The following is a 27,475-nucleotide window of genomic DNA, read 5'->3' on the forward strand; positions in this document are numbered from 1 at the left end:
TTCTCATTCAATGAATTTGTCAAAGGGGTGAAAGACAACAGCTTGATAAAATCCAGGAAAAAGCTTCAACAATAACAAGAGTAACTGGTAGTAGAAATAACATCTAAAGTTAAGTCCATATGCCAAAGTCTTGGTATTTCCACTGAGCACAGTATCCTGAGCGTAACAGAAAAAAGATATATATCCTGGGAATAGCAAAAGAAATGCAAAGAAAAAAATTCTGTCATTTCTCACCTCTCATCTCTCCTGCTGGAATACAGAAATCAAGCAGACTCTTCTATTACCATGTATTTTCCAAAATGCTCCTTTCCCCTCACTTTCTTTTCTGGCTTTTAGATCAAGAATTTGACCATGAGATAGTCATCATATAAAACAATTGGTAGTAAACATTTAAATTACTAAAAAGTTCAGAGAGAATTGCAATAACATACATATTGAATACAAAGTCAAAATAGCTCTTAAAGATTTATTTGAAAAAAATTGAGATGGGATTCTATAAACTGAGTCTGTAATTTCTAATTAAACTTATAATTGTGGGAATGGAAAAGATAGGGAAAAACGAAAAACAATAAATACTATGTTATATATCAGAGTAGAGAAAAATATACCTTTCAAATTACTATAAATGAAACGAGCAAAAAAATGTATAGCAAAAAGTGTAAACCAATAAGTGAAATAGCAAAACATCAGTGTCAAACTCAATAAAAAATATAAAACAAAATGGTAGAAATAGGACTGAACTTAGTATGAAAAATAAATTAAAATAGTTTTGCTCTACAACTGAAATGAAAGATTTGAATTGAGTTAAGGAAGATCAAGAGTGAGACCAAAATTAAATTACATTGAAAAGATAAGATTGAAAGGATAGGTATAGAAGGCAAATAAAAATAAGCACAGGTGGCACTGATATTTTCAAAGGAAAGTTCAAAGCAAAAACAATTTAATACAACAATGAAACAAAAAGGACTCCTTTCCATTGAAACAAGATGAAATCTGTAATTATGGTATAATACTCCTGTGCATTTATGAGCTGATTAACATAACATCAAAATTTATATAGCAAAAAACTATTTGATATATAAGAAGAAAGAGACTGAAACACAATTACAATGAGGTACTGAAATCCCACACCATCTATTACAGAACAAGTTGATAAAAATAAGAGGATGTATCTAGGTAATTTAAATAACATAATCAGTAAAACTGAATTAGTAGATGTAGCAAAAGTTTATATCGCAGATTTTCTTTTCAATTCCACTGATTTTCTAAAATTGAGCACATTATAATAAGGCACAAAGAACATTAATAAAATTTAGAAATATAAACTATATAAGTCAAACTTTTATTTCTTTATTGTAATTCACCAAAACTAGAACTTATAAGGAAGAAAACTCTCAAAATGACTGTTGGATCATAAAGCACAAAACTGTAATGATAAACCCTTTATAATTGCACTGTCCATTGTGGTAGTCACTAGTCACATGTGATTATCTACCTTTCAATTAATTTAAAACAAGTAAAATGAAAAGTTCAGTTTCCCAGTCACACCAGTCACATTTCAAGTGCTCAACAACTACACGGAGCTGGTGGCCACCACAGTGGACAATGTAGGTATTTCTATACCTTTCCATCATCACAGAAAGCTCTATTGGACTGTGCTGCTTGTGGAAGGCAGGATTTGTGCGTATACACAACAAACACTACATAGCAATATATAGAGCTAAAAACTTCTCTATTTAAAATAAATGAAGACCAATAACAAATTGAGATGGATATTTATAACAAACGGGAACCACATAGTTAATATTGAATAGACTATTATTAATGTTGAATCACTTTCACAAAAATATAAGAGAAAACACTAACATCCCGGAATAAAAATGTAACAAAGACATGAGCCAACAATTCGTGGTTCAATTAAGAAGGAAATACTAACAAAAAATAAGCATATGAACAATAGTAAACCTAATCAGTAAAATAACATATTTTTCAACAAACAAATTAATAATTCTAAAAAAGTATAATATACTTTATGCTAATGAGGCTGTGTTCATATGATCACTCACAAACTGCTGAAGGCCAAAAGTTAAAAAACTTGACAAAATCATTCTAGAAAGCCCCCATTCAACCTTGTGGAGCAGCAGTTCTCAAATCTATTTGCACAGTGGACTCACTCTGGGGACTTTAAAAAAAATGCAATGCCTGAGCTTCCCTGCCCATAGATTCTTATTGAATTGGCTTGGGTTGGAGAGTGGGCTTTGGTATTTTGGGAGCTTATAAAGAGTCTGATATGCAGACCAGGTTGAGAACAACTACTTCGGAGGCATAACCTCAGGGACCACGGTACCGTAGACATCTCATCTGAGTGTGGGACTCTGAGAGGAAGGGCATTCATACCCACTGCCTGGCTCTACCATAGAGAGCTCTACCAGGCATCAGGTTCGCCAAGTTCTCAATATGTCCATATCCCAACATGTCTTCCCCTGGTCAGGGGAAGACCAGGTGTGTGTCAAGGCAGAGAAGGGCTGAGCCTGACTCTTGGCACAGGGAGCAGGTGAGTTATTATGTGCTTTCATGAAGGGAACCAAAGTTCCATGAAGAAGACTGTTGACACACCTCGAGAGCTCAGAATGATGGGGCTGCAGCCACAGCCAGGCGTGCATTCTGGCAAATAGACAATACCCAAGACTTTCTCATGAATTCAGGGAGGAACCTAATGTCTCCCCTGATGCCTTGAAACCCCACAAACCCCTGGAAATTGGATAAAATCCGAAGTAAAATGCAAGAGAGGAGAAACTGTAAATTAATTGAGATTGTCCTGAATTGACTGAGAATAAGATTAATTCTTTCACTTTGGATTTGCACTTCAAATTAAAAGTTTGTGGCCTGAAGTATTCATACTCACCATAGATGCATTATCTAGTTTAATCATCACAAGACTCTTAACAAGCAATTCTGTTAGTTTTATAAATGATAGTACTGTCATTCAGATAGAAAGTAATTTACATTTCTTATACTTTGTGCCTTATATACTTTGAGGTCATGTTATTCAACTCATTAAGGCTTATAACTGTTATTACACCTTAATAATGGGATGTACCTGACTTAATGTAAAAGGTGTTTTATGTATCATTTAATGATTTTTGTCTTGACTTCTCCTTTGTCTGATTGTAATATTCCTATCCCTCCTTGCTTCTGATTTGTGTGGTATTTACTCCTGATTCTTCTGTAAGCATTTCTTACATACTACTGACTTTTCTACAACCATCCAGCAATACAGGAAGGAATGGAGGGAGGTAAGAAGGGAAAGGAAAGAAGAGAAGGGAACAGAAACCCTATCACAGTGAGAAGTTTTTTGACCTATCAGTATGAATAAGTAGGAAAAAACGAAAAAGGAAATAAATGGTTTGAATAATACAATTAATATGATTGAATTAATACATACTGCAAATTTTTGTACCCTACAAAGAAAACACCTTCTTATCAATACTTATTCATGGTAAAACTCTTAGTAAACCGGGAAGAAAATGAAACTTCTTTCTCCAAAGAAGTTTATCTACCTAAAATCTATAGCAAATCTCACACTTAATAGTGAAGCATTAGACAGATTCAGATGTGAGACAAGGATGCTCGTTATCATCGTTTCTATTCAACATTGTATTGAAGGTTGTCTCCAGTGCAGCTTAGTAAAGAAGAAAGGAAAGGAAAAAAGAAAATAATAACAAGAATGGAAAGAAAGGGAACATTGTTATTTTTTATTATACTATCTGCATAGAAATCCTGAAATAATCTATAGTACATTGTCAGAATTAATACACAGGGTTACCTGTAGAAATGAATTGCATTTTATACACCAGACAGAGAAAATATAACCTTTAAAAACATTCAATTTACGACAACCAAGATAAAACACATCTAGGAATAAATCTCACTAAAGATACATTTGTCCTTTATGAAGAAAAGTATACAATTTTATTAAAGAAATTAATGAAAACCTACATAAATAGAGGATGTTTATAGATAGAGAGAGAAAATATCATAAAAAAAAGAGAAGCCTCCTCAAATTTTTGAATTAAATGTAATTCTAACCAACTCCAAGTGAGGCGTTTATAGAGTTTGAAACATAAATCCAAGTATTTATGGAAACAATCTATGAGAGAGAAGGTCTTACAAACTAGGAGGGGAGAGTAATGGGACAATTGGAATTAAAAAAAATTCAGTCCTATCTCACATCATACACAGAAGTTCATTCCAAGTAAAATATAGGCCTAAATTAGAAGAGCGAAACTTGGCCGGGCGTGGTGGCTCAAGCCTGTAATCCCAGCACTTTGGGAGGCCGAGACGGGCGGATCATGAGGTCAGGAGATCGAGACCATCCTGGATAACCCAGTGAAACCCCGTCTCTACTAAAAAATACAAAAAAAAAAAAAAAATTAGCCGGGCGAGGTGGCGGGCGCCTGTAGTCCCAGCTACGCGGGAGGCTGAGGCAGGAGAATGGCGTGAACCCGGGAGGCAGAGCTTGCAGTGAGCTGAGATCCGGCCACTGTACTCCAGCCTGGGCGACAGAGCCAGATTCCGTCTCAAAAAAAAAAAAAAGAAGAGCGAAACTTAACAAATATTTAGAAAAATATCTGAGATATATATATCTGTCATAAGTTTATGACAATAGGATAAAAAAGAAACTCATAAGATATAAAAAGTACAAATCAAAAAGAAAAAGATTGACAAAGTTGGCCATATAAAAAACTTTCATTCATTAAAATATAACTTTTTAAAAGTTGAAAAGATAAGTCACTACCTGGAAAAAGATCCTTGTAATATGCATAATTAACAAAGAATTATTAACCAGAATATATAAATACATCAAATCAATAAGAAAAAGATAATAACTCAATTTAAAATTGGGCAAAACACATAAACAGGCAATTCACAGAAGAGAACCATAAGTGGCCAATAAGCTTATTTAAAAGGTTCAACTTTACTTCACAATTGGAGAAATTCAAACTAAACACCTAACACCACAATGAGATTACATTAACATTTATTGGATTAGCAAACAAAAGACTATTAATGCCACTTGTGGAAAATGTGAAAAAAATGAGCACTCTCTTACGTGTTGTTGAGAGCGTATTACAGCAACCATTATAGTAATATCTGATAGTTAAATATTTGTATACCTATAATGCAGCAATTCCACCCCTACACAAGAATGTTTTTAGCTGCATCCTTTGTAATAACAAACATGTGGAAACAAATTTAGTGTTCACCAACAGAAAAGTGAATAAATTACCATATATTCTTACAGTGTAATATTATATAGCAATGAAAATTATGAAACTACAATAATAAAAACTATGTGGATTACTCTTACAAACTTAATGTTGAGAAAAAAGTTAATTGCTGAATACATGTAGTGTAACATGAAGTATTGACTCATGGAGAACAACAGTATATATTGTTAGGAATAGACACATATATACCAAAAGTGTAAAAAATTCATGGGAAGGATAAAAAACTAAACTGAGAATAATGGTTATGTCAGGGTGGGAAATCAGGAAAATATAATTAGAAAGGATACAAAATGGGCCTTAAATATATTAGTAATGTTTTGTTTTTTAAAGTGGGTATGTTGTGGGCTTAGAGTTTTATTGTATTATTCTTCTTCACTTGTAAGATGTAAGTCTTGTGCATTTTTAAAAGATCTGCATCTAAAAACTTCATTTTGCTGAGTGAGTATAGTTTAATTTCTGTTTCCAAATGCTCATTGTTAGTATGCAGAAATACAATTGATTTTTTGTATCGATCTTGATAACTGAGACCTTAATGAACACATTTAGTCATTCTAAGAGTTTTTCTTTTCTAGATTTCTGGGAATTTGCTCTGTAGATCATAATATTATCTGCAGATAAGGATTTCTTTCTTTCTAATGTGTATTCTTTTTATTACATTTTCCTGCTTTATTGCACTGGCTTGAACTTCTGGTCCTATGTTAAATGAGTGATGAAAGTAGTCACCTTTGCCTTGTTATTCTCAGAGAGAAACCATTCGGCCTGTAACCACTAAGTATGATTTTAACTGTAGATATTTTGTAGCTGTTCTTTATCAAGTTGAGGAAGGTCCCCTCTATTCCTAGACTTCTATTGTGAATGGGTGTTGGACTTTGTCAAGTGCTTTTCCTGCATCAATTTGTATATTCTGATTTTTCCTCTTTAGCCTATTATTATGATAGATTTCACTGGTTAGTTTCAACTGTCGCACCAACCTGGCATCTCTGGATTAAATCCCACTTGGTCACAGTGCACACATCTTTTATGTATTGCTGAATTTTATTCGCTCATGAAATATTTACCAGGGTGGAATGTATCCAGAGCCACAGAAGAACTTCAATAAATTTAAAAGAATTGAGGCTGGGCACACCTGTAATCCTAGCACTTTGGGAGGCTGAGGCAGGAGGATCACTTGAGGCCAGGAATTTAAGACCAACCTGGACAACGTGGTGAGACCTCATCTCTACAAAAAAAGAAACTTAGCCAGGTGTACTGGCACACACTTGTATTCCCAGCTAGTTGGGAGGCTGAGGCAGGAGGGTTGCTTGAGCTCAGGAGGTCAAGGCTGCAGCAAGCTATGGTGGCACCACTACACACTAGCCTGGGCAACAGAGAGAGACCTTCTCTCAAAAAAAAAAAAAAAAATTGAACTCATATAGAGTATGTCTCTGACCACGATGAAATCAAACTAGAAATTAACAACAGAAAGGTAACAGGAAAATCTGTAAGTATCTGGAAATGAAACAACACACTTCTAAATAATCCGTGGATCTACAAGGAAGTCTAAAGGGAATTAAAAATTCATTGAACTGAGTAAGAAAGGAATCCCTCCTCCTGATTTTTTGGAATAGTTTCAGTAAGATTGGTAGTAGCTCTTTGTACAACTGGTAGAATTTGGCTGTGAATCTGTCTAGTCCTGGGCTTTTTTGGCTAATATTTTGTTAAGAATTTTTGCAGCCAGGCGCGGTGGCTCACACCTGTAATCCCAGCACTTTGGGAGGCCAAGGCGGGCAGATCACGAAGTCAGGAGATGGAGACCATCCTGGCTAACACGGTGAAACCTCGTCTCTACTAAAAATACAATAAAAATTAGCTGGGTGCAGTGGCGGGCGCCTGTAGTCCCAGCTACTCGGGAGGCTGAGGCAGGAGAATGGCGTGAATGTGGGAGGCAGAGCTTGCAGTGAGCCGAGACGGAGCCCCTGCACTCCAGCCTGGGAGACAGAGCGAGACTCTGTCTCAAAAAAAAAAAAAAAAGAATTTTTGCGTATATAAGTGATACTGGTTTGTATTTTTCTTTTTTTATATTGTCTGTCTGATTTTGGTATCAGGGTAATATTGGCCTCATAAAATGAGCTGGGAAGTTTTCCTTCCTCTTCTGTTTTCTGGAAGAGATTGTATAGAATTGGTGTGAATGCTTCAGTTAGCAATTGGTTCTTCAGTGAAAGCATTTGGGTTTGGAGATTCTTTTTCAAATTCAATTATAAATTCTTTAATTCAACCTAATTCTTCGATTTCCTTAATATATTTATAGGGTTATTTGAATTACCTATGCCATGCAGCGTGAGTTATGGGAGTTTGTGTTTTTTAAGAAATGAGTTTATTTTATCTAAATTGTCAAATTACATATGTAGAGTTGTTTGTAGCATTTCCTTATTATCTTTTTGATATTCAAGGAGTCTGTAGTTTCATCATCCCGTATTTCATTTATATTATTGTTAATTTGTATTAAACTATATTATCTTCATACATTTTTACTAAATAGATAGTCCATTTTATTATGTTTTCGAAGAATCAGCTTTTTGTTTTATTGATTTTCCTCTATTGTTTTTTCCACTTTCATTAATGTCTGCTCTTTATTCTTTTCTTCTGCTTGATCTGGGTTTATTTTGCTTTTGTTCTGGTTCATGAGATAGGAGCTTATTGATTTAAGACTTTTCTTGCCTAATGTAGGCATTTAGTGGTATAAATTTCCCTTTCAGCACTGTTTTAGATGCATACTACAAATTTTGATATGGCATATTTTCATTTTTATTCAGTTAAACGTATTCTATTTTATTTTTTTTAATTTTAGATTCTGGGGGTACTTGTGCAGGTTTGTTACACCGGCATATTGCATGATGCTGAGGTTTGGGCTTCTAGTGAACCCGTCACCCAAATAGTGAACATGGTACCCAATAGGAATTTTTTCAAACCTTCCCTCCTCTATTAGTCCGTTTTCATGCTGCTGGTAAAGACATACCAGAGACTGGGTAATCTACAAAGAAAAAGAGGTTTAATGGACTCACAGTTCCACATGGCTGGGGAGGCCTCACAATCATGGCAGAAGGTGAAAGGCACATCTTAATGGCAGCAGGCAAGAGAGAATGAGAGCCAAGCAAAAGGTGAAACCCCTTATAAAACCATCATTTCTCATGAGAATTATTCACTACCCATGGGAACAGTATGGTGGAAAGTGCCCCATGATTCAATTATCTCCCACCAGGTCCCTCCCACAACACGTGGGAATTATGGGAGCTACAATTCAAGGTGAGATTAGAGTGGGGACACAGCCAAACCCTATCACTCCCCACCCTTTTGGAATCCCAGTGTCTATTGTTGCCATCTTTATGTCCATGTGTACCCATTGTTTAGCTCCCACTTGTAAGTGAGAAGATGCGATATTTGATTTTCTGTTTCTGAGTTATTTCACTTAGGATAATGGCCTCTGGCTGCATCCATGTTGCTACAAAGGACAGGTTTTCATTCTTTTTATGGCTGTGTAGTATTCCATATTTTTACTCTTTCCATTTTTCTTTCTTCCTTCATGATCTTTCGGGTTTCCTTCTTTTATCATTTCCATTCTGTTTCAATAATTTCCTTCAACTATTCTTTTAGGATAGGTTTGTTGGCAACAAATTATTTTTGTTTTCTTTCATCTCAGAATGTCTTGATTTCTCTTTCATACCCGAAGAGGATTTAGCTGCCTCCGATTTCCCTGCCCTACCTGGTCATCTCCTTCATGCTCCTCTGGCTCCACCCTCACCAGTCCCAAGAAAAGAACTTTCATTAGCTTCTGTTTGAGAGCAGGACTAGGGGGAGCACAGGAGCCAACAGCAAATTGTGTTACAACCAAATTTGTCACAGGGAAGTAGATTATTAAAAGGGGTTTTGATACTTTAAAAAGGAAAGTCATTAGAGGATTATGATACTCAAAATATTTAACAATGAGTATAGTACTATGTGGAGGCTTCTCTTTTCACTAGTCATCATGCACAGAGTACTCAGAGAAGAGACCATTTACCAGTACAAAGGAATGTATCTCAAAGTTTTAACAATCAGGATAGCCTTACTGGCACATATTAGCTGAATACCAGCCTTGTCTATAACTGCTCAATGGAGGTGTTTCTTTTTAAGACAAGAAGTGAAACCACAAAGATGATGAAAGTTGTCTAAAAGTATATCTAATCACAAGCAGTCCATAATCAGAGTCAAAGAAGGGTGAAATAAAAGAATCAACTGTTACTCTTTATTGTTTCATGTTGCTAAAGCAAGTCAAGAACCCCCCAAAATTACATTAATTCCTTATGAGAGATGCAGTCAATATCATGTTGGTTACAAGTTAAATGGAACTCTGCAGTCCTTTCATAATCAGAACAAAATAAATCAATCCTCTAGAGCATACAGGAATGTTGTAAATGGACATGTTGAAATTTTAAGAGCACAATCCCAGTTGGATATATCAGAAAGCCACTCTGTATATCGCAGTGCAGGGATCTTGGGAGATTTTCCCATCTGATATTTCCGAGCAGGTAGCAGCTGGAAAAAATTTATTTATAGCTATAGAAGAAAAAGAAATGATATTTTTAAAAGCTAAGAATAATTCACATTCTAAAAAAAACTCACATCTTTAAAAATTATTTAAGAAACATTTTTTTTAATTAAAAAATCTAAAGACACCAGCCAAAGAATCACAAAAGAAACTGATTGAGAGAATTAAGGCAGATAGAACGTTCTTCTGTGGGTAATGGGTTGAGTGAGAAACAGCTGGATCCATGGCCAGGTAAGGTAAGGAATTCAACATCAGCAGAGCAAGGTTTCCATGTTAGGATCAGACATCAAGTGCTGGTCTACCTGCGGCCCTGAGGGATTGGAGGGAGGGTGGGTTTGACGTTGGAACCTGGGAGACTGATGACTGGGACCGAGTCTTTTCTGTGTTGGTGAGACTCTTTTTCACGTGAAAATGATTGTATAGGCAGTGCTGTAAAACATTCAGAAAAAATGATAGTTAATCCCTTGGTTTCTTGGAACAAAGAAAATAAGTGTTGCATGATATAAGCACCAGAACAATTTCTAGAATTCATTCATGACAAACTATAAGAAATAAATGAGGCCAGGTGCAGTGGCTCATACCTGTAATCGCACTACTTTGGGAGGCCAAGGTGAGTGGATCACTTGAGGCCAAAAAAAAAAAAAAAAAGAAAGAAAGAAAGAAAGAAAGAAATGACATTCAAGGAAGAACAATAGTGGACGAGGTCAGACTATAGCACGTACATGGCTAACCAAGCCTTAGGTTGTATAGACTTGCCCAACGACCGCAGGATACTACAGCGTGCAGTCACTAGCGATTCTTCCACCTGCTCATGCCCTCTGTAACAATGCCCCACTAGGTACTCCTTCACAATCGTACACATGTACGCAAACACACACACACACACACACACACAGTGAAGTGAAGTTCTTCCTATAGAAGCTTCATTTAATGCCCTCTAAAGATTGGCCTGCTCACCAAGCAGGAAGACATCTGGATCTCGGTTTCTCCAGGGACTGTGGGAAGCAGGAGGAGTTTAGAAGATAGAGAAGAAAGGTAGAGGCATGGTGGCCATAGCAGAATTCTCACTGGTAAGAAAGCAGAGTAGCAGGGATTGAGAAAGTAAAGCAGAGGATTCTATAGAGAGTGAGAGAAACGGAAATGACGGATAGGAATATGAAGACCGGATCTATTGGCCAAACCAAAGCAACGAAAAGTCAAAGGGAACATTGACCTTTTTAGGATATATTCAAAGAAAAAATAAGACATTGTTTGAGAGGATATTGTTATCAGCAAAAGAAAAGAAAAAAACTCCTCCTTTTTTAAATTTTTTTACTTTTTTGAGACCAGGTCTCACTCTGTCACCTAGGCTAGAGTGCAGTAGTGCGATCTCAGCTCACTGCAACCTCCACCTCCCAGGTTCAAATGGTTCTCATGCCTCGGCCTCCTGAGTGGCTGGGATTACAGGCATGTGCCACCACCACGCCTAGTTAATTTTTGTATTTTTGGTAGAGATGGGGTTTCACCATGTTGGCTAGGCTAGTCTCGAACTCCTGACCTCAGGTGATCCTCCCGCCCTCAGGTGATCCTCCTGCCTTGGCCTCCCAAAGTACTGGGATTACAGACATGAGCCACTGCGCCCAACCACATTCGACTTTAAATCTTAGCAAATTTCAGTTTATTAAAGAAATTGTTGTGCATTTATAAAATACTGTTGTGAATGATGAGTGTTGAAGGGGTCTGCAAATAAAATTTACTTGAAAGTAACTTCATTTCCCTTTTATTTAGGCAGGGGTCCATAAACTATGGCCACACTTTTCTGTTTCTTTGTATGCCTTTGCTCTTTTGTTGAAAATTGGGCATTTGAGAAAACAGCTACCTCACCAAGGCTAATGTTAGAGAGCTCTCCCCGTTCACTTCCTTCCTCTATCGGCTACTCACAGAGCCCCACCTTTGCTATTGACACCCAGATTATTCTCTCCCATTCCCATTTTCACCTCCTGTTCAAGGTCTTTACTCAGTGTTATTTGTGAACGCTGCCGCTGAGCCCAGAGAGAAACATACAATGTCCCTTCTGCCTCCGTCTGGACATGCACGTTCACATGTGTGTTTGGGATCTAGGAGCAAAAAGGAGGTGAAGGGGGGCTAGGCCAGATCCTTCGAGCCTAAAGTCATCAGCATTCTGCCAAACCGCCATAGTGAAGACTGGACTGCAACGCGAAGCCTCCAAGCTTTCCTCCCCTTCACTGAATGGAGTCTACCTCACCAAAACCTCTTCCAAAGAGCGTGTGGTCCTGGCCCCAGACCCGTGAAGATAATGTGGCCAGATGGACAGTGCAGCAGCTTCTACTTAAAGTAGCTAAGTGACCGTGGGTGGATCCCCCACCTTTCTCAACAGTGGGCAACAAGATAACACTCTACCTTACAGGGAGATTCTGACTCAATACTCTCATTCAACTTTCAAAAATCGGGATCAATAAAAAGACAGTGGGAAACATATATAAATATAATACGGACTTATATTTATAATACTATATGTGAAACAACTCATATCTTTTTTTCCCCTTTTGGTTTTTTTTTTTTTTTTTTGAGACAGAGTTTTGCTCTTGTTGCCCAGGAGTGCAGTAGTGCGATCTCAGCTCACTGCAACCTCCGCCTCCACCTCCTGGGTTCAAGCAATTCACTTGCCTCAGCCTCCCGAGTAGCTGGGATTACAGGTACCCATCACCACGCCTGGCTACTTTTTGTACTTTTAGTAGAGACGGGGTTTCACCATTTTGGCCAGGCTGGTCTCGAACTCCAGACATCAGGAGATCCACCTGCCTTGGCCTCCCAAAGTGCTGGGATTACAGGCGTGAGTCACGGCGCCTGGCCTAACTTATACCTTTCGTGGTCTCTTCGGTCTCACTGTCACTGGCTCCTGATCCTAGGTGTGAAGAAATGCTCCCCTCTGGAGGCTGGAAAGGCAATTCTTTTGACCACGGACAGAACCGAAGCAATGAACAGTTCGAGGAAACCAAGGCATCTTTCCCACTGAAATAATGAAAAATCAAAGATCTTTTTGAGACGCAAACTATGCAATACTAATGGCCACTCGATCTATGCCTATGACTTCACTGGGTTACCTTGTGTTGAGCCAGTTTTCAACAGTGTCTATAGCAGGTGCTACCTAGCAGCTGACATATCTTAAAGTATATTAGGTACTGTACACATTAGCATAAATGTCCCATCCATTATACAAGACATGGCTGAGTATCTACTAAGGGCAAGACATCATGATAGGTGCTGGAGTATAAAACAAGATGAGTAAGGCACAGATCCTCATCTCCAGGATTTTAGAATCAGTGCTATATCAAGGATAGAGAAACAAAACCATGTTAGGTGGCCTCACATTGGGCATAGGTTTTGGGGACTGTGATTTCCTCTCCTTTTTTTTTTTTTTTTTTTTTTGGAGAGAATCTTACTCTGTCACCCAGACTGGAGGGCAGTGGCACGATCTGGGCTGACTGCAACGTCCACCTCCTGGGCTCAAGTGATTCTCCTGCCTCGGCCTCCCGAGTAGCTGGGACCACAGGCTGCACCATTACCTGGCTAATTCTTGTATTTTTAGTAGAGACAGGGTTTCGCCATGTTGGCCAGGCTGGTCTCGAACTTCTGACCTCAGGTGATCCGCCAGCCTTGGCCTCCCAAAGTACTGGGATTACAAGTGTGAGCCACTATGCCCCACACTTCTTTCCACTTTTAGGATAATGTTCAGATATGATTGGGTGCCTGAAATCCCTGCTTCTGAGCCAAAACACTTCCTACTGCCAGGTTCCTCTTCTTTGGGATTCACCTGTTTCTTCTCTCCCTGCCAGGGAGGCAGCTCTACCAGGGGAGCTCATCCTGCAAAGCCCTGGCAAGCAGCTGAACCTTGTTTACAGGCACTTCTACGCACTGTGCCTCATCCCCGCCATATTTGCTCTCATTGGAGAATCTGAAATTGATCACAGAAAATGGTTGATATTTAAGCCATTACGTTTTGGATAAATCCTGCCTTTTAACAAGGTCCAAAGTCTTACAAGAATGCAGCTCTCATGGCAGATTTCAGGCCTAAGCAAGAAGGCAGGAGAAATTTGCTGAGTGAAATTTCCTCACTGAACATTGAAGTCATGCCATTAGTAGTCCCTGATTCAGCAACGGGGATAGCTTTGATTCCACCTGACAGAAAGATGGACACGATCCTCTCCCCTCTCCCTGACCAGTGCAGTCCCCGTCTCCCACCTTGGGACCCTAAAGATTGTTTACACTCTTAACCCTTTTCTGTCACTCATTTATCAAGTCTCATTCACAATTCTAACACTGAGGAGGTTCAGGGGATATAGCAGTGAACATGAGATCTGGACCTGCCCTGTCCAGCTTACAGACTGGGGGGTGTATCTAATCACACACGTGCTTTACAAAAACTGAGATATGAAGGAAAATGCAGATGCTATAAGATGATATATTAGGCATTCCAGGATAGCTTTCCTTGAGGAAGTGCCATTTTAGTTAAGACATGTGGGATCAATTAGCTAGAAAAGAGGGAAGGTGGGGTGGAGGTTGAAACTGGAGGGGAGGAAGGAGAACGCTCTCAGGAGAGGGACCATTGTGACATCTGAAGGGCCTCACTGGGAGACTTCTCTTCTCCAACTTAATGGTTCCAGAATGCTTCAGTCAAAGTAAACTTCAGGAATGATAGAAAGATGCTGGCTTGGAAAACTAATTGGAAAAAGGTAAGGAATAGACTTTTTTTTTTTTTTTTTTGGAGACAGAGTTTTGCTCTTGTTGCCCAGGCTGGAGTGCAATGGTGCATCTCAGTTCACTGCAACCTCCGCCTCCCTATTTCAAGTGATTCTCCTGCCTCAGCCTCCCAAGTAGCTGGGATTACAGGCATGCACCACCACGCCTGGCTAATTTTGTATTTTTTTTTTTTTTAACAGAACAATAAACACCTTTATTACACGGGTGAAGACAAAACGAGGATTTATTTGCCTTTCTGGGCTTTGATTTTCCTAAGATAGAACTCCAACTCTTTGCCCTCTAGCACATAACCATCTGCTCGGCCACACTGTCCCGGCCTGGAAGCAATGCACGCAAGAAGCTTGCCCTGCTGGAACTGCTCCTCCAGGAGACTGCTGATTTTGGTATTCTTTTTCCTTTCATCATATTTCTTCTGAATTTTTTTAGATCTTTTTTTGTTTAAAATCTCTTCTTCTTCAGGAGTCAGCTTGGCTCCCTTCTTGCGGCCCAGGGGCAGCGCCTAGTGGGACTCGTACCACTGTCGGTACGGTGTGCTGTCCATAAGCACGATGCAATTCTTCACCAGAGTCTTGGTACGGACCAGCTCATTATTAGATGCATTGTAGACAACATCGATGATCCTTGTTTTACAAGTACAACACTCTGAGCCCCAGGAGAAATTCCCTACGTCCAGCCTCAGGGCACGGTATTTCTTGTTACCTCCCCGCACACGGACTGTGTGGATGCGGCGGGGGCCAATCTTGGTGTTGGCAGCCGGGCGCCCCAACTCATATTTCCGCTTCTTGTGGTAGGGCTTTCTCTTGCCCCCGGTTTTGCGGCACTTGTGCCAGTTGTCCCGAGAAATGCCCATCGCTCGGCGCTGGCTGGAAAGAGCTAATTTTGTATTTTTAATAGAGATGGGGTTTCTCCATGTTGGTCAGGCTGCTCTCGAACTCCGGACCTCAGGTGATCCACCTGCCTCAGCCTCCCAAAGTGCTGGAATTACAGGCATGGACCACCACTGCCGGCCAGAAGTAGACTTTTTAAAGAGAAGGTTCGGGGATGGGAATAGGATAATCAACTACGGAAAAGGCAGGAGCGGGAAAGCATGAGGCCTGGAGTTTTATACCACTAGGGCTTGGGAAGAGGGTGCCATAACCCAAGTGACATGTGTCTCTTCTGACACAGGCCACAGGGGGCTTGTTCCCATCCATGTTTCTGGATCTCACCAGCCAATGACTCCAGGACCAGATGGTGGCTGACTGAAGTATTTATAGACTGTGCTCTTGACCTCCCCAGCTGTCTCATCGCTGGGCGCCCTCAGCCATTGGTAGGACCTTGGCAAGGAATCATGCTGAGACCAGATAAAAAGATCCCCTCATCCCCCATGCACACACAGAAAGATTTCTAGTTAACAGCAAATGTAAAAAAAAGAAAGAAAGAAAGAAAAAAAAAACTGGTAAAAATGTAGGTGAACCCCTCAGACATAGAGTTGAAATGCAAATATGGGGCCCTCCCATTTTTAAAAGTTTAATAATTTTTCTTTAGAAAGCCACAGAGAATGTGAATTCTCTGTCGGAGATGCTGGCATATCTTGGGGGGCTTTAGCAAATAAGAGGTAGTTTGGGGAGAGAAAAGAAACCTCTGGTAGAAAATAATGAAGGACAAAAAAGATGTCTGAACTAATTGTGTTTCATTCATCACAGACGTGCCTGTGTCATTGGTGTTTCTCTATACATGTCTTCTTCCTCCAGTTAAGTTCTAAGCCTTGTAAACAGTGTAGCCAAGTGGCTTAGCACAAAGATTCGAGCCTTTTGGCTTTGGTTCAGACCTCAGCTCTGAGACTTGATAGCTTCAAGTCCTTTTACCGACTAATTAACTTGCCTCAGTTGTCACATTTTTAAAATAAGGAAAAAGACAGCATTTTTTTCTCGCCGCGTAGTAGTTATAAATTAGTGTGTGTGTGTGTATGTGTGTCTGTGTGTGTTGAGATAACATATGTCACATTCCCAGAACAGAAACTGGCATGTGGTTGAGTGTTACACAAGATCCACTAGCTTTGTAACTCTGCTTCTCATATCCCATACACATTCATACTTCAGTTCAGTTGTTTTGGATTGACTTATCTTTATCCACTGTATTAATTTTCTAAAAACAAAGTTCACTAATTGCTTCTCATTATAAAACTAAATCATATGCATTATAGACAATTTAGAAAATACAAAAAACTAGAAGGAAAAAGGAAAATCAGACATAGAAAGCCACTCTTACAGTTTGGCTCTTTTTGTTTTATGTAATTGTGCACATTTTCAGTGAATTTCAGTGAATTTTAAGTTATCAACAGTTTTCTGAACCCTGATCTTTAACCGCTGCATAACAGCCCATCAAGTATACGCTTCGTGCTTTATTTAATCATTCTGTTATTTTTGGACATTCAGGTTCTTTCTAATTTTTTCTGTCATAATGAATATCTTTGTATATGATGATTTTCCACGTGTTAATTTACTAGTATCTGCTAGGATCTGAATGTTTGCATCCCCACAAATTCCTATGTTGAAATTCTCGTCCCCAAAGTGATGATATTAGGAGGCGGGGCCTTCAGGAGGTGCTTAGGTCATGAGGGTGGGGTCCTCATGGTGGGATTAGTGCCCTTATTTAAAACTCCAGAGAGCTCCCTCACCCCTTCCATTGTGTAGAGGACACATCTACACAATGCCACAAGATGGCATCTGGAAACCAGAAAGTGGGCCCTGACCAGACACTGCATCTGCCAGCACCTTGATCTTAAACTTCCAGCTTCCAGAACTGGGAGAAATAAATGTCTGTTTTCTATCAGCTACTCAGTCTATGGTATTTTATTATAGCAGCCTGAATGGTCTAAGACAGCATCAATTCCCAGAAGCAGGATAAATAGGTCAATAGTAAATATATTATTTAGGATTTTGCTATAAACTTCCTAATTGCTCCCCAAAAGATTGTGAAATTTTATCTCCCAACAAAATCTGGGCTCTCCAGCAGTATCTTTCTCTTTGCGCCATTTAAAAAATAATTTAAAAAAAATCAGTTATGCTAATTAAACAAGCAAAAAGTGGCATATTATTTAAAATTGCTTTCTAATCACAAGCAAGATTAAACATTATTTTTTATATTTATTCATTAGCTCCTCCCCATACTCCTTTTGTGACCTATGTATGTCTTTTGCTCATTTATCTGTTGAGGACCATACTGTTTTTCTTACCAATTTGTCTGAACTCTTTACATATTGAATATTAACCCATTTGTTGTATTATATAAAGCTTGCTGTTTTTCTTTTAAATTTGATTTGGACCTAGACAAATTTTTTCTCATCTCTCCAAAAACTTCTCATTAACATTTTAATAAACCTGCTCTCTATATATAGTTAAAATTAAGTAAAATTATACAGAGAGGCTCTGTCTGTCACCCAGGCTGGAGTGCAGTGGCGCCATCCTGGCTCACTACAACCTCTGCCTCCTGGGTTTCACTGATTCTCCTGCCTCAGCCCCCTCAGTAACTGGGGCTACAGGTGCGCACCACCACATCTGGCTAATTTTTATATTTTTAGTAGAGATGGGGTTTTGCCATGTTGTCCAGGCTGGTCTTGAATTCCTGACCTCAAGTGATTTGCCTACCTTGGCCTCCCAAAATGCTGGGATTACAGGCGTGAGCCATACCACCCAACCCTGACATCAATTTTAAATATATCTTTTAATAGATACGATTTCTGCTATGATACAGAAGAACTTAACTCACTTTATAACACTCCCCCTACTATTCTCAGTTCTTCCATCTGTCAGATCTGCATCTTTGTGTATCATATTTTAAAACTCCATTTCTTCTTTCATTAACAACAGATAATAAAATTGACCCTCCACCTCTACCTCCCAAACTTTGTCATTACAGGTCTGCTTTTCACTGTCAATGTTGATTATGTTAAGCTTTGTATTCATAATTCTGTCTTTTCATGATTTGGCCAAAGGTTGATTAAAATGTTGAAAATTAATAGGTAATTTTTCGCTGCAGAACCTAGTAGGTGGCTGTGATTATACTTTCTTTTCTGTAGTTCCAATATTATGATCCCTATCCCAGCAAAGAAGTACATTTCTAGGATCAAGTTCAAGTTGACCTCCACTTGTTCACACTCCACATTTAACTTAGATTCGTACCTGGCAACAGGAAAGGCTGATGCAATTGGGTCTATACAAGGTAAAGCCTGCCATTTAAATGAAGGCATCTACATTTACTAGAATGATATTATGACTGTGGCAGAGATTAAAAGGGTAGAAGCCAGTCTTAATGAAATGCCCCCAGGAGTTCAGGGCTCTAGTATTGAAAGACATAGTGCAATTAGCCATCATCTGGGCCTGTCCTTGAGCCGGGAGGTAAGGGAGTGGGGTGGTATAGGCATACTGAGGGTGACACAGCTAATGCGCGCCACTCACTTTGTCTGTATCATGTTTGAATGGCAAGCAGAGGCCACAGCACTGGTGCACTTGGGAATCCAAACCCAGCTCTCCTGGAAAGCCCACATGCTGCTGGGCATAGACACCTGCCTACTACTCGGACCTCAGATGTCTGTCAACTACAGCTAGGGCTACATGGCACCAACGTTCCCAGACAGAGGTGTTCTGTGATGGGCATTCTCTCTGCACCCTAAGGGTTCTGCTTAGAAGTGTCGGTTACTTGTTATCAAGTGGCAGAGAAGTCTAATTGCTTGCTCAAAGGAGGAGGTCCGTCTTACCATCTTGGGCTGAGTTCTTGGGACTGTCTTCTCTTTGTTGGACAATAGCTTTTGGATGGCCGGGCGCGGTGGCTCAAGCCTGTAATCCCAGCACTTTGGGAGGCCGAGACGGGCGGATCATGAGGTCAGGAGATCGAAACCATCCTGGATAACCCAGTGAAACCCCGTCTCTACTAAAAAATACAAAAAAAAAATTAGCCGGGCGAGGTGGCAGGCGCCTGTAGTCCCAGCTACGCGGGAGGCTGAGGCAGGAGAATGGCGTGAACCCGGGAGGCGGAGCTTGCAGTGAGCTGAGATCCGGCCACTGTACTCCAGCCTGGGCGACAGAGCCAGACTCCGTCTCAAAAAAAAAAAAAAAAAAAAAAAAAAATAGCTTTTGGAATTCTACACCAGAATGTTAGGTCCCTTTAATTTAATTTAATTTAATTATCTATTTGAGACTGGGTCTGTCACCCAGGCTGGAATGCAATGGTGCAATCATGGCTCACTGCAGCTTTGACCTCTTGTGCTCAAGCCATCCTCCCACCTCAGCCTCCTGAGTAGCTGAGACTACAGGCACACACCACCATGCCCAGCTAATTTTTTTTTTTTTTTTTTTTGTAGAAACAGGGTCTCACTATGTTGCTGAGGCTGGTCTTGAACTCCTGGGCTCAAATGATCCAATCCTTCCACCTTGGCTTCTCAAAGTACTGGGATTAGAGGTGTGAGCCACCACACCAGGCCTAGGCCCCCTTTAGATAGAGCAAAGTCTCCTAGGAGACCTTGTTTCCCAATCTCTTGCTCCCACCTAGGGTAATTGAACTTGCCCAAGAAGCACTTTCTAGAGAAGAGTAAACTGAGACCAATATTGCCAACGTCTGGCTCTTCCAGTCACCGGACAAATCTCTCCTCTATTTCCTGCATTGGGAAAGTGTCATTATTAACCCATGCATGGGATCTTCTCTTTAGATTTATTCCTAGACTGAGTCTTTTCCCCTAAATACAGCAGTAGATGCATTTATGTTTTATGGGATAGAGCTTTTTATCAAATGATAGATGCATAAAGATGTTCTTCCACCTTTTAGTGAAAAATGCAGTAACCCAAAGTGATATATAGTGCATACAATAGTAGGTTATATTTATAACATATAAATTAAATACATACATAGCATATAACCATGTAGCATGTTAAAGGAAACACAGAAAGAATTGACAAGAAAAATTTCACTGGATTTTTAATACAGGTTGTATTAGTTTGCTTCGGCTGCCATAACAAGGTACCATGAACTGAGTGACTTAAACAACAGAAATTGATTGTCTCACAGTTATGGAGGCCTAAAGTCCAAAATCAAGGTGTCAGCAGGGTGGATTCCTTCCAGGGTCTATGAGGGAGAATTGTTCCGGGCCTCTCTCATCACTTCTGGTGGTTTGCTGGCAAGCTTTGGTGCTCCTTGGCTTCTGCCCATCACCCCAATCTGAGTCTTCATCACAAGGTATTCTCCCTATGCATGTGCCTGTGTCCAAATTTCTCCTTTTCACAAGGACAGCCTTATTGGCTTAGGAGCCCACCCTACTCCAATATGACCTCATCTTAAGGTCACATTCTGAGATCCTGGGGGCCAGGACTCCAACATATGAAATTGGGGGTATGGGGGACAGCTCAAACCATAACACATACGTTTTGGGAAAGAATATGTCTGCATTTAAGACACACACCAAAAAAGTCATCACAGAGCAAGTTCTGTCTTTCAACAATTACTTTTCCTTTGCATCAAAGTATTAAATGAATGCTCATTGAAAGTCAGAAGAAAGAAAGTGGTGGAGTTAAAAGACACATGCATGACCACAGGTGAAGTGTCAGACTTGAGCCACAGGCCTGACCCCTTTTACCACAGGAAGAGATGATGTATAAACCTACTGCAGCCCATTAGGCCACTTTGTTTTCTCTTTTTTGCTGTATTCCCATCTGCCTACCTCACTGGACTAACAATTCAGAGCTCAAACAAATCCTCAGAGATCACAGTTTCAACGTGGTTACAGAAAGCTAATTAACTAATGATAATGCTAGGGTTTCTCCTCTCTAGAGAAATGTGCAGACTGAGAGGGGACCACTGAGAGGGGACAGCTATTTTTCATCATCAAATGTATGAAAGGAAACCCCAAGTGTCAGAACAATAAAACTCAGAAATAAAGGAAATCATTGCTCATTTAAAAAGTTTTCATTCTCATTATGATATATCACCCTCATAAAATATCCCTTTGCTGTGACAGACTTCTAAAATAACTTTGTAAAGAAATACTAATGCTTCAAAAATTATAAAAAGTTCATTGTTGAAAATATGGGGTGGGGGGGGTGAACAAAAGAACAAAAACTGGCCATAATCTATTCACTAGAAGATAATAACATAATATTTTGGGGTAAATATTTTTACTTTCTCATTTATTGAATATTTCATTACATTCTTAGGGATTTTTAATAGTTTTTTAGGATACAGAAATAAAATGTATATCCCTGTGCAAATAATTTAGGCATTACAGGAAAAAAAGGATAAAGAAGAAAAATAAAATAACTGGTAATTCTAGAGAAATAGCCACTGTTAACATTTTGGTGAGCTTTCTTCCAGTCACATTGTATGTCTATTACATTGCCATGCGTTTGGACGCTCCAGAGAGACTGCCATACCCTCAGACCCCTGCTGAAGAGTTTTCCACTTGGTTCGCTGTCACTGGTCTGACCACAGAATACTGGCTAAAAGATAGGTGCCTGGCATAGGGACAGGCAATCTATAGACCAGTCAGTAACCTATGAGGGCCCTGGCTAGAGGTCTCTACCCAAGAGAGGCACCCTGTAGTAGATGGCGATTGACCCAACCAGCCAGATCTTTGTGTAAATTTGTTTTCAAGACCTACAGCGAGATGGTCAGTTGCAGCGGCAGGAGCAACTGAAGGAGAAACAAAATGTAGTAGAACGTTTGCAAAAGCACAGCACTACACTCAGCGATGGAGGCTCTGTTGTGGTCTGTATGGGGCCCTCAGCCTAAACATGTTCAGCTTTTGAGCCACACTGTGACATATTGAACACTGAGACCCTGAAATGGCCTTTTATATATTGGACTTCCATTGGTAAACATTTTGAAATACAGCGTCATATTAATCAAAATAGTTGGTTGCAAATACAGACACTCTTTGGCCAAGATGAATATTAAAAAGGGAATTATTGGAAGGCTATGGGGTACTTTATGATATTAATGGAAACTAGAGAACCAGGCTTTAAAATGAGGCAGGAACAAAGGTAAGCTTGGAGCCAAGAACACAGCCGAATCACAGTACAGGAAGAGATTAGCAGAACATCACTGCCTGCCTTACCACAATGGATGTCTGTGCTCTTCCTCTGAAATCTCGGTTCTTCTGCTACTGGTGACTTGAATAACCTCTAACTGCCCCTCTGTCTTTGTATCACTCCCTCAAGATTCAAAGTCCCAGATAAAAGCTTCCAATGGTATGAACCTAGGTTATATGTCTGGGCCCTCCATAGAGGGGCAGGGTCTACTCCCTTCACATTCTACAGCAGGAGTTAGGACCCTGCTTCCCAGTTTTAGGATTTCTCTGAAGCCTAGAGATGAGTACCATGATTTTAACTAACCAGCAGAAAATAGCCAATTCCATCCAACGAAACACCTCAACTCACCTCTTTTCAGGATATGGTCCAAATGGAGGTTTAAAATAGTCTTCACAAAGATCAAAACTTTTCCGTAGTTCTTCTAAATTTGTATAATAGTGTAGACCACTGGTGAGAGGTACTGGTACTGGACCCCTGGAATTGGAAATTAAAAAAAAAAAACACCCAAAGGATTTTGTTATGATTACAAGTGTATACACATGTATACCTAAATATCCCAGATAAATGCAAATGCCAATGAGATCTATGTGGAATAATGTAATGTATTCACTCAGAAACATTCACATCAGAGCTTGTCTAAGTCATTGGCATCATTACATTCTAATTTGAAGGTTAAGTAAATATTCATTGCTGTGAATATTCCATAGCCATTAAAGTACTAATATAGGCAAATTATCTTCCTGGAGATTCATATGTACTCTATTATAAATCCTAGTCCATTTGTTATGCAAGGGTTGGCAATATATCAACTGCTACAAAAGTTAAAAATAGGTGTTTTCCAACTTTATTTGTAATCTAATGCTTTGAAATGGTATCCAAGTAAAATATTTCTAAAAATTCTACCATTATACGTTCAACTAAACTCTAGTATAAAATATCCTTTTTCATCTACTCATATGTGCTGTATGCAAGTCTGTTCCCTCGGACTGATTTGAAAGAAAAAGAATCATTAGCCATTTTTCGTGAATAAACCCTGCTGTTCTTCAGACTTGCTGGAGTTGCTATGTGCAAAGCAGCCCAGTTGCATATAAATGCAGGCAAATTCAAAGCATCTATCTGCCTTTGTGACGACCCATTTGGAACTCATATTTAAAATTGCATAGTTTCTCTGTCCAGGCTGTTTGAACAGGCCTGGCATTCCGCTGGGCAGTGGTCACCTAGGCCCAGCTTCAGCTGCTCTGGGAGACAGTGTCTCATTCCTGGCCACCACCCTCGCAAACCCCCCATACAAATTTGCATATATCACACAGCCTGTGTTTTGAATCCGACTATCCAAAGATAGCCTACCAACATCAAAAAAATTAATCACTCTGTTTTGACATGGCAGCAAACAAGTGAACAAAAATGTATTTATATTGATTAAAGATTCTCAATAGATAACTTAAAATTACAAACAATAAAAAGAACCGAAACAAGCACACAAGGGAAAGGATAGATGGTAGTTAAAGGTGGTGAAGCCACAACTCCAGATTAATCACTCGTCTTCTTCTTGCAAAGAAATATTATTTGCAATCTTCAAAAAATCATCAGTTTCTAGTAGCTATGAGCATATTGTGCCTTTTAATAATGTATACAAATGAAAAGGAAATACAACTTCTAGAACTGGGTGTACTGCTGAATCACTGGGTCCATTTTAGGACAGAGGTTTCTGTTTATGTTCATGATTTAGGATTCATTTGATATATTTGGACACTAGGAAATCAATCTAAAGTTGCTCATGTGATAAATTGCTACCTTTGAAATAGGAGTGTGTGATCAGGGCGTATCCTTCCCATTAGAGCTTGCCGGGCTGCCTCATGCTGTCTGTGTATAGAATCTCTTTCCTAGGTAGGAAATATCATTAGAGAATTATATTGATGTTAAGAATGTCAGACGATTAAAACATCTATAATAATTCTCTTTTGTACTAGAGATTGACCAATATGTGGAAAGAAAAAGGGGGAAAAAGGCAGAAAAAACAATTGATACTCGCTCAGGAAAAAGAAAAGAACAAACTTTATAAATAAAACCAAAATCTTGTTTTAAAGACTGTAATATAATATATAAACTCTATTTGACATCTAAATAATAATATGGCAATTTTAATTCACATTTTATGTGTGCATTTTTATCTTTCTAATGAGATTATAAACTTCTCAAAGGTACAGACTATTATGGTCTTTTTAGTCTTCTCAGATCTCAGCACATACAATAGCTAACTGATTGAATGAACATAGCCACTGAAGTTTAATTATGATCCTGAAATAGGAAAAATTGATGGGGGCGGGGGGGTCTTTCTGTCATTATTTCACAAATATCACTGTCACTGTTTAGTAAGCATTTAATGGAGATACAGATACATAAAAGATAGTCTCTACATTCAAAAGGTTTATGGTCTGATGGCAAAAGGCAACAAAAAAGGAGGAAATAAAACCCAGATAGCGCATGTTGTTTTATAAATAACAGAGGATGTATTGATACAAAGATCGCCTGATGGAGTATGACCTATTTAGCAACTGTTCAGGTACTGGATTTCCTCCCTTAAAGCAAACCTAATACATAAAGTTCTTAACTTACAGAAAAGATAAATTAGCAAGTGATTATTTGTTTTACATAAAAGACTTACAAGGGGATTTATAATGGTATTTATTTAAACAGCAAGTACACTTAAAATACATTAATCTTGGCTTCCAGTAACTTCATCTGAAATAAGCCTTGCTGTTTTGAGTTTTATGTCATTACCAGGCTCCACTATAAATTGGCATTCACTTAAAATTTCACAGGAAATAACAGCAAACAAGCATGCAAGGGAAAGGATAGCCAATAGTTAAAGGTGGTGAAACCACAACTCCAGATCAATCGCCTGTCTTAGCCTTGGGGGCTAGCATAGTTTCAATTGTTTGTTTGCATGTCTTTAGGGGAAGTTTTTTAAAATCAATTTTTAAGAATTAAGTTGATGTGATTGTAAAAACATTTTTGCATCACAATAACTTATCTGTAGTGATGCCAAGACTGACACACCTAACATCTCTGGAAATAAGTCACATCCCAGAGAGATCAGCATCCCTTTTGTCGCTGCTGTATCCCTGCACACAGCACACACACTTTACCACAAAGCAGGACCTCAATAAACCACTTTAATGTACAACAGTATACATTTGGGAGGGATAATGTAAAGAGTGAATAATGTTTATCATTTTTTTACAACCTAGATTAGAATTTGCTGTCCACTGTTCCTAGCTTGAAAAAGTCTAGGTCAAGCTTTGAAATTGTTCCTTAGAGACCAAGACACATGAGCACTAACATGGGCTCATTGAACACACTCCCAGGTGCATATTTGATTACCAAAATCATTTTACTCTTTCCCTGAGCTCTGTGTTTCTATGTAAACAAGATGAAGAGAAAATTGTGTTGGGAAAGTCGGGGGAGGATGTAATGAGAGAAGAAAGGAACAGGCCTGATTTATATTTCACCATTTAAAAACTACAGGTTTAAATAATTCCATGAATACATCTAAAAAACTTGACATGACTATAAAATAACTATATATTAACCAAGTCTGCTGTGAATTTACTTTATTTTTTGTGTTTGTTGTTATTCACTCTCCCGTGAATTTGTCATTATTTTGCTGGGAATCACTTTATAGTAGTACACCATTTACTACTGTGATTTCATTTTATACCACCCTTACTTTTTCCCTTATTGTAATATATTTTATTATAACTGAGAAGATGACAGTGGTAGTGGCAGCATACTTTTTGGATCTTCTAGAATTCTCATAAAAATAAACATAGCAACTAAATAGCAAAATCAAAAATATGTCAAAAGATATACAACAAAACCAGGTGACAGAGTATCTCCTCAAACCCCAAAATGCAGGTGGGGCTTTCATAACCACAACACCTGCATGGTATCAGTATCTATGCAGGAGAAAGTCAGAGGATAGCCACAACACCTGCATGGCGTGTCTATGCAGGAGGAAACTGAAGGAAGCAGCATCGTGATTGAAAGACCTGGAAACAGGGGAATGCCAAGACAGCTGAAAAATATTCACTGAAAAGCAAAGCAGGACAATCTGGGAACCACAGCTGAAACAGAAAAGGGGTTGTTCCCACTCCAGTAGTGTTTGAGTGTAAGAAGTCATAGGAACTTCTAAAGGAGCTGGGCCAACTGTGAATTCTTGAAACTGACCACCTGGGGCTCCCTGCTAAGACAGGCTCCGCACTCAGAGAAGGTGATGGGAGTGGAATAAAAATGTATTAGAATGGAGTCAACAGAAACAAAAGAAAGAGAAGGTCTAGACCAAAGGGGTGGGGACAGAGAACAGAGCCAGGAAATCCCAGGAAGAAATCTGCCATGTATTTTGATGCTATTTGAAGGAATTGTGCTCCCTTCCAAAAGTCTGAGAAAACTAATTTCACATAAAAATGAGCAAAAGAAAGTATCAAGTGGAATCCCACACAAAGCTACTGTGAGAGAAAAAGGAGGAGAGTAACACTCTGACAATGAAAGCTTTCATATAAAACCAGAAAAAAAATCTGCAATCTACTACTTCAGAATAAACTAAAAGACATTAAGAAAATGACACAAAACATCAGGAACAGATAAATTACAATTTTAAAAACTCATGAACTAGGTGGCAGAACTCAGGAAAGAATTAGAGAAAAAACCACCCCAGAAACAAAAACTAAACTAGAAAGAGTGAATAAACACAACAAACAATGGTTAAAAAAAAATAGAATGTGAGCAGAGTAAAAAATTTT

The 27,475-nt window shown here is 39.0% G+C and overlaps 1 protein-coding gene and 1 pseudogene across 7 annotated transcripts in view; both read right to left on the reverse strand.

Moving 5' to 3' along the window:
• Positions 1-9,530: 9,530 nt before the first annotated feature.
• LOC105471353 (leucine rich repeats and guanylate kinase domain containing) overlaps positions 9,531-27,475 on the reverse strand; it is a 138,762-nt gene continuing 120,817 nt past the window's right edge. For 2 of the 7 annotated variants that reach the window (XM_011723807.3, XM_011723808.3), the window contains 4 exons: positions 24,468-24,556; positions 23,022-23,147; positions 12,719-12,867; positions 9,542-10,284 (listed from right to left, as the gene is read on the reverse strand). In XM_011723807.3, coding sequence (XP_011722109.2) covers positions 10,154-10,284; positions 12,719-12,867; positions 23,022-23,147; positions 24,468-24,556 — 495 coding nt within the window. In that variant the 3' untranslated portion in view covers positions 9,542-10,153. Of the gene's footprint in view, positions 10,285-12,718; positions 12,868-13,669; positions 13,811-23,021; positions 23,148-24,467; positions 24,557-27,475 lie in introns of those variants that run through there. The other 5 variants (XM_011723804.3, XM_011723806.3, XR_011621963.1 and 2 more) reach the window with 5 other exon arrangements.
• Positions 14,792-15,481, reverse strand: LOC105471355 (small ribosomal subunit protein eS8 pseudogene; annotated as a pseudogene).

Source organism: Macaca nemestrina, chromosome 4 (assembly GCF_043159975.1).
Source record: "Macaca nemestrina isolate mMacNem1 chromosome 4, mMacNem.hap1, whole genome shotgun sequence".
Taxonomy (NCBI): Eukaryota; Metazoa; Chordata; class Mammalia; order Primates; family Cercopithecidae; genus Macaca; species Macaca nemestrina.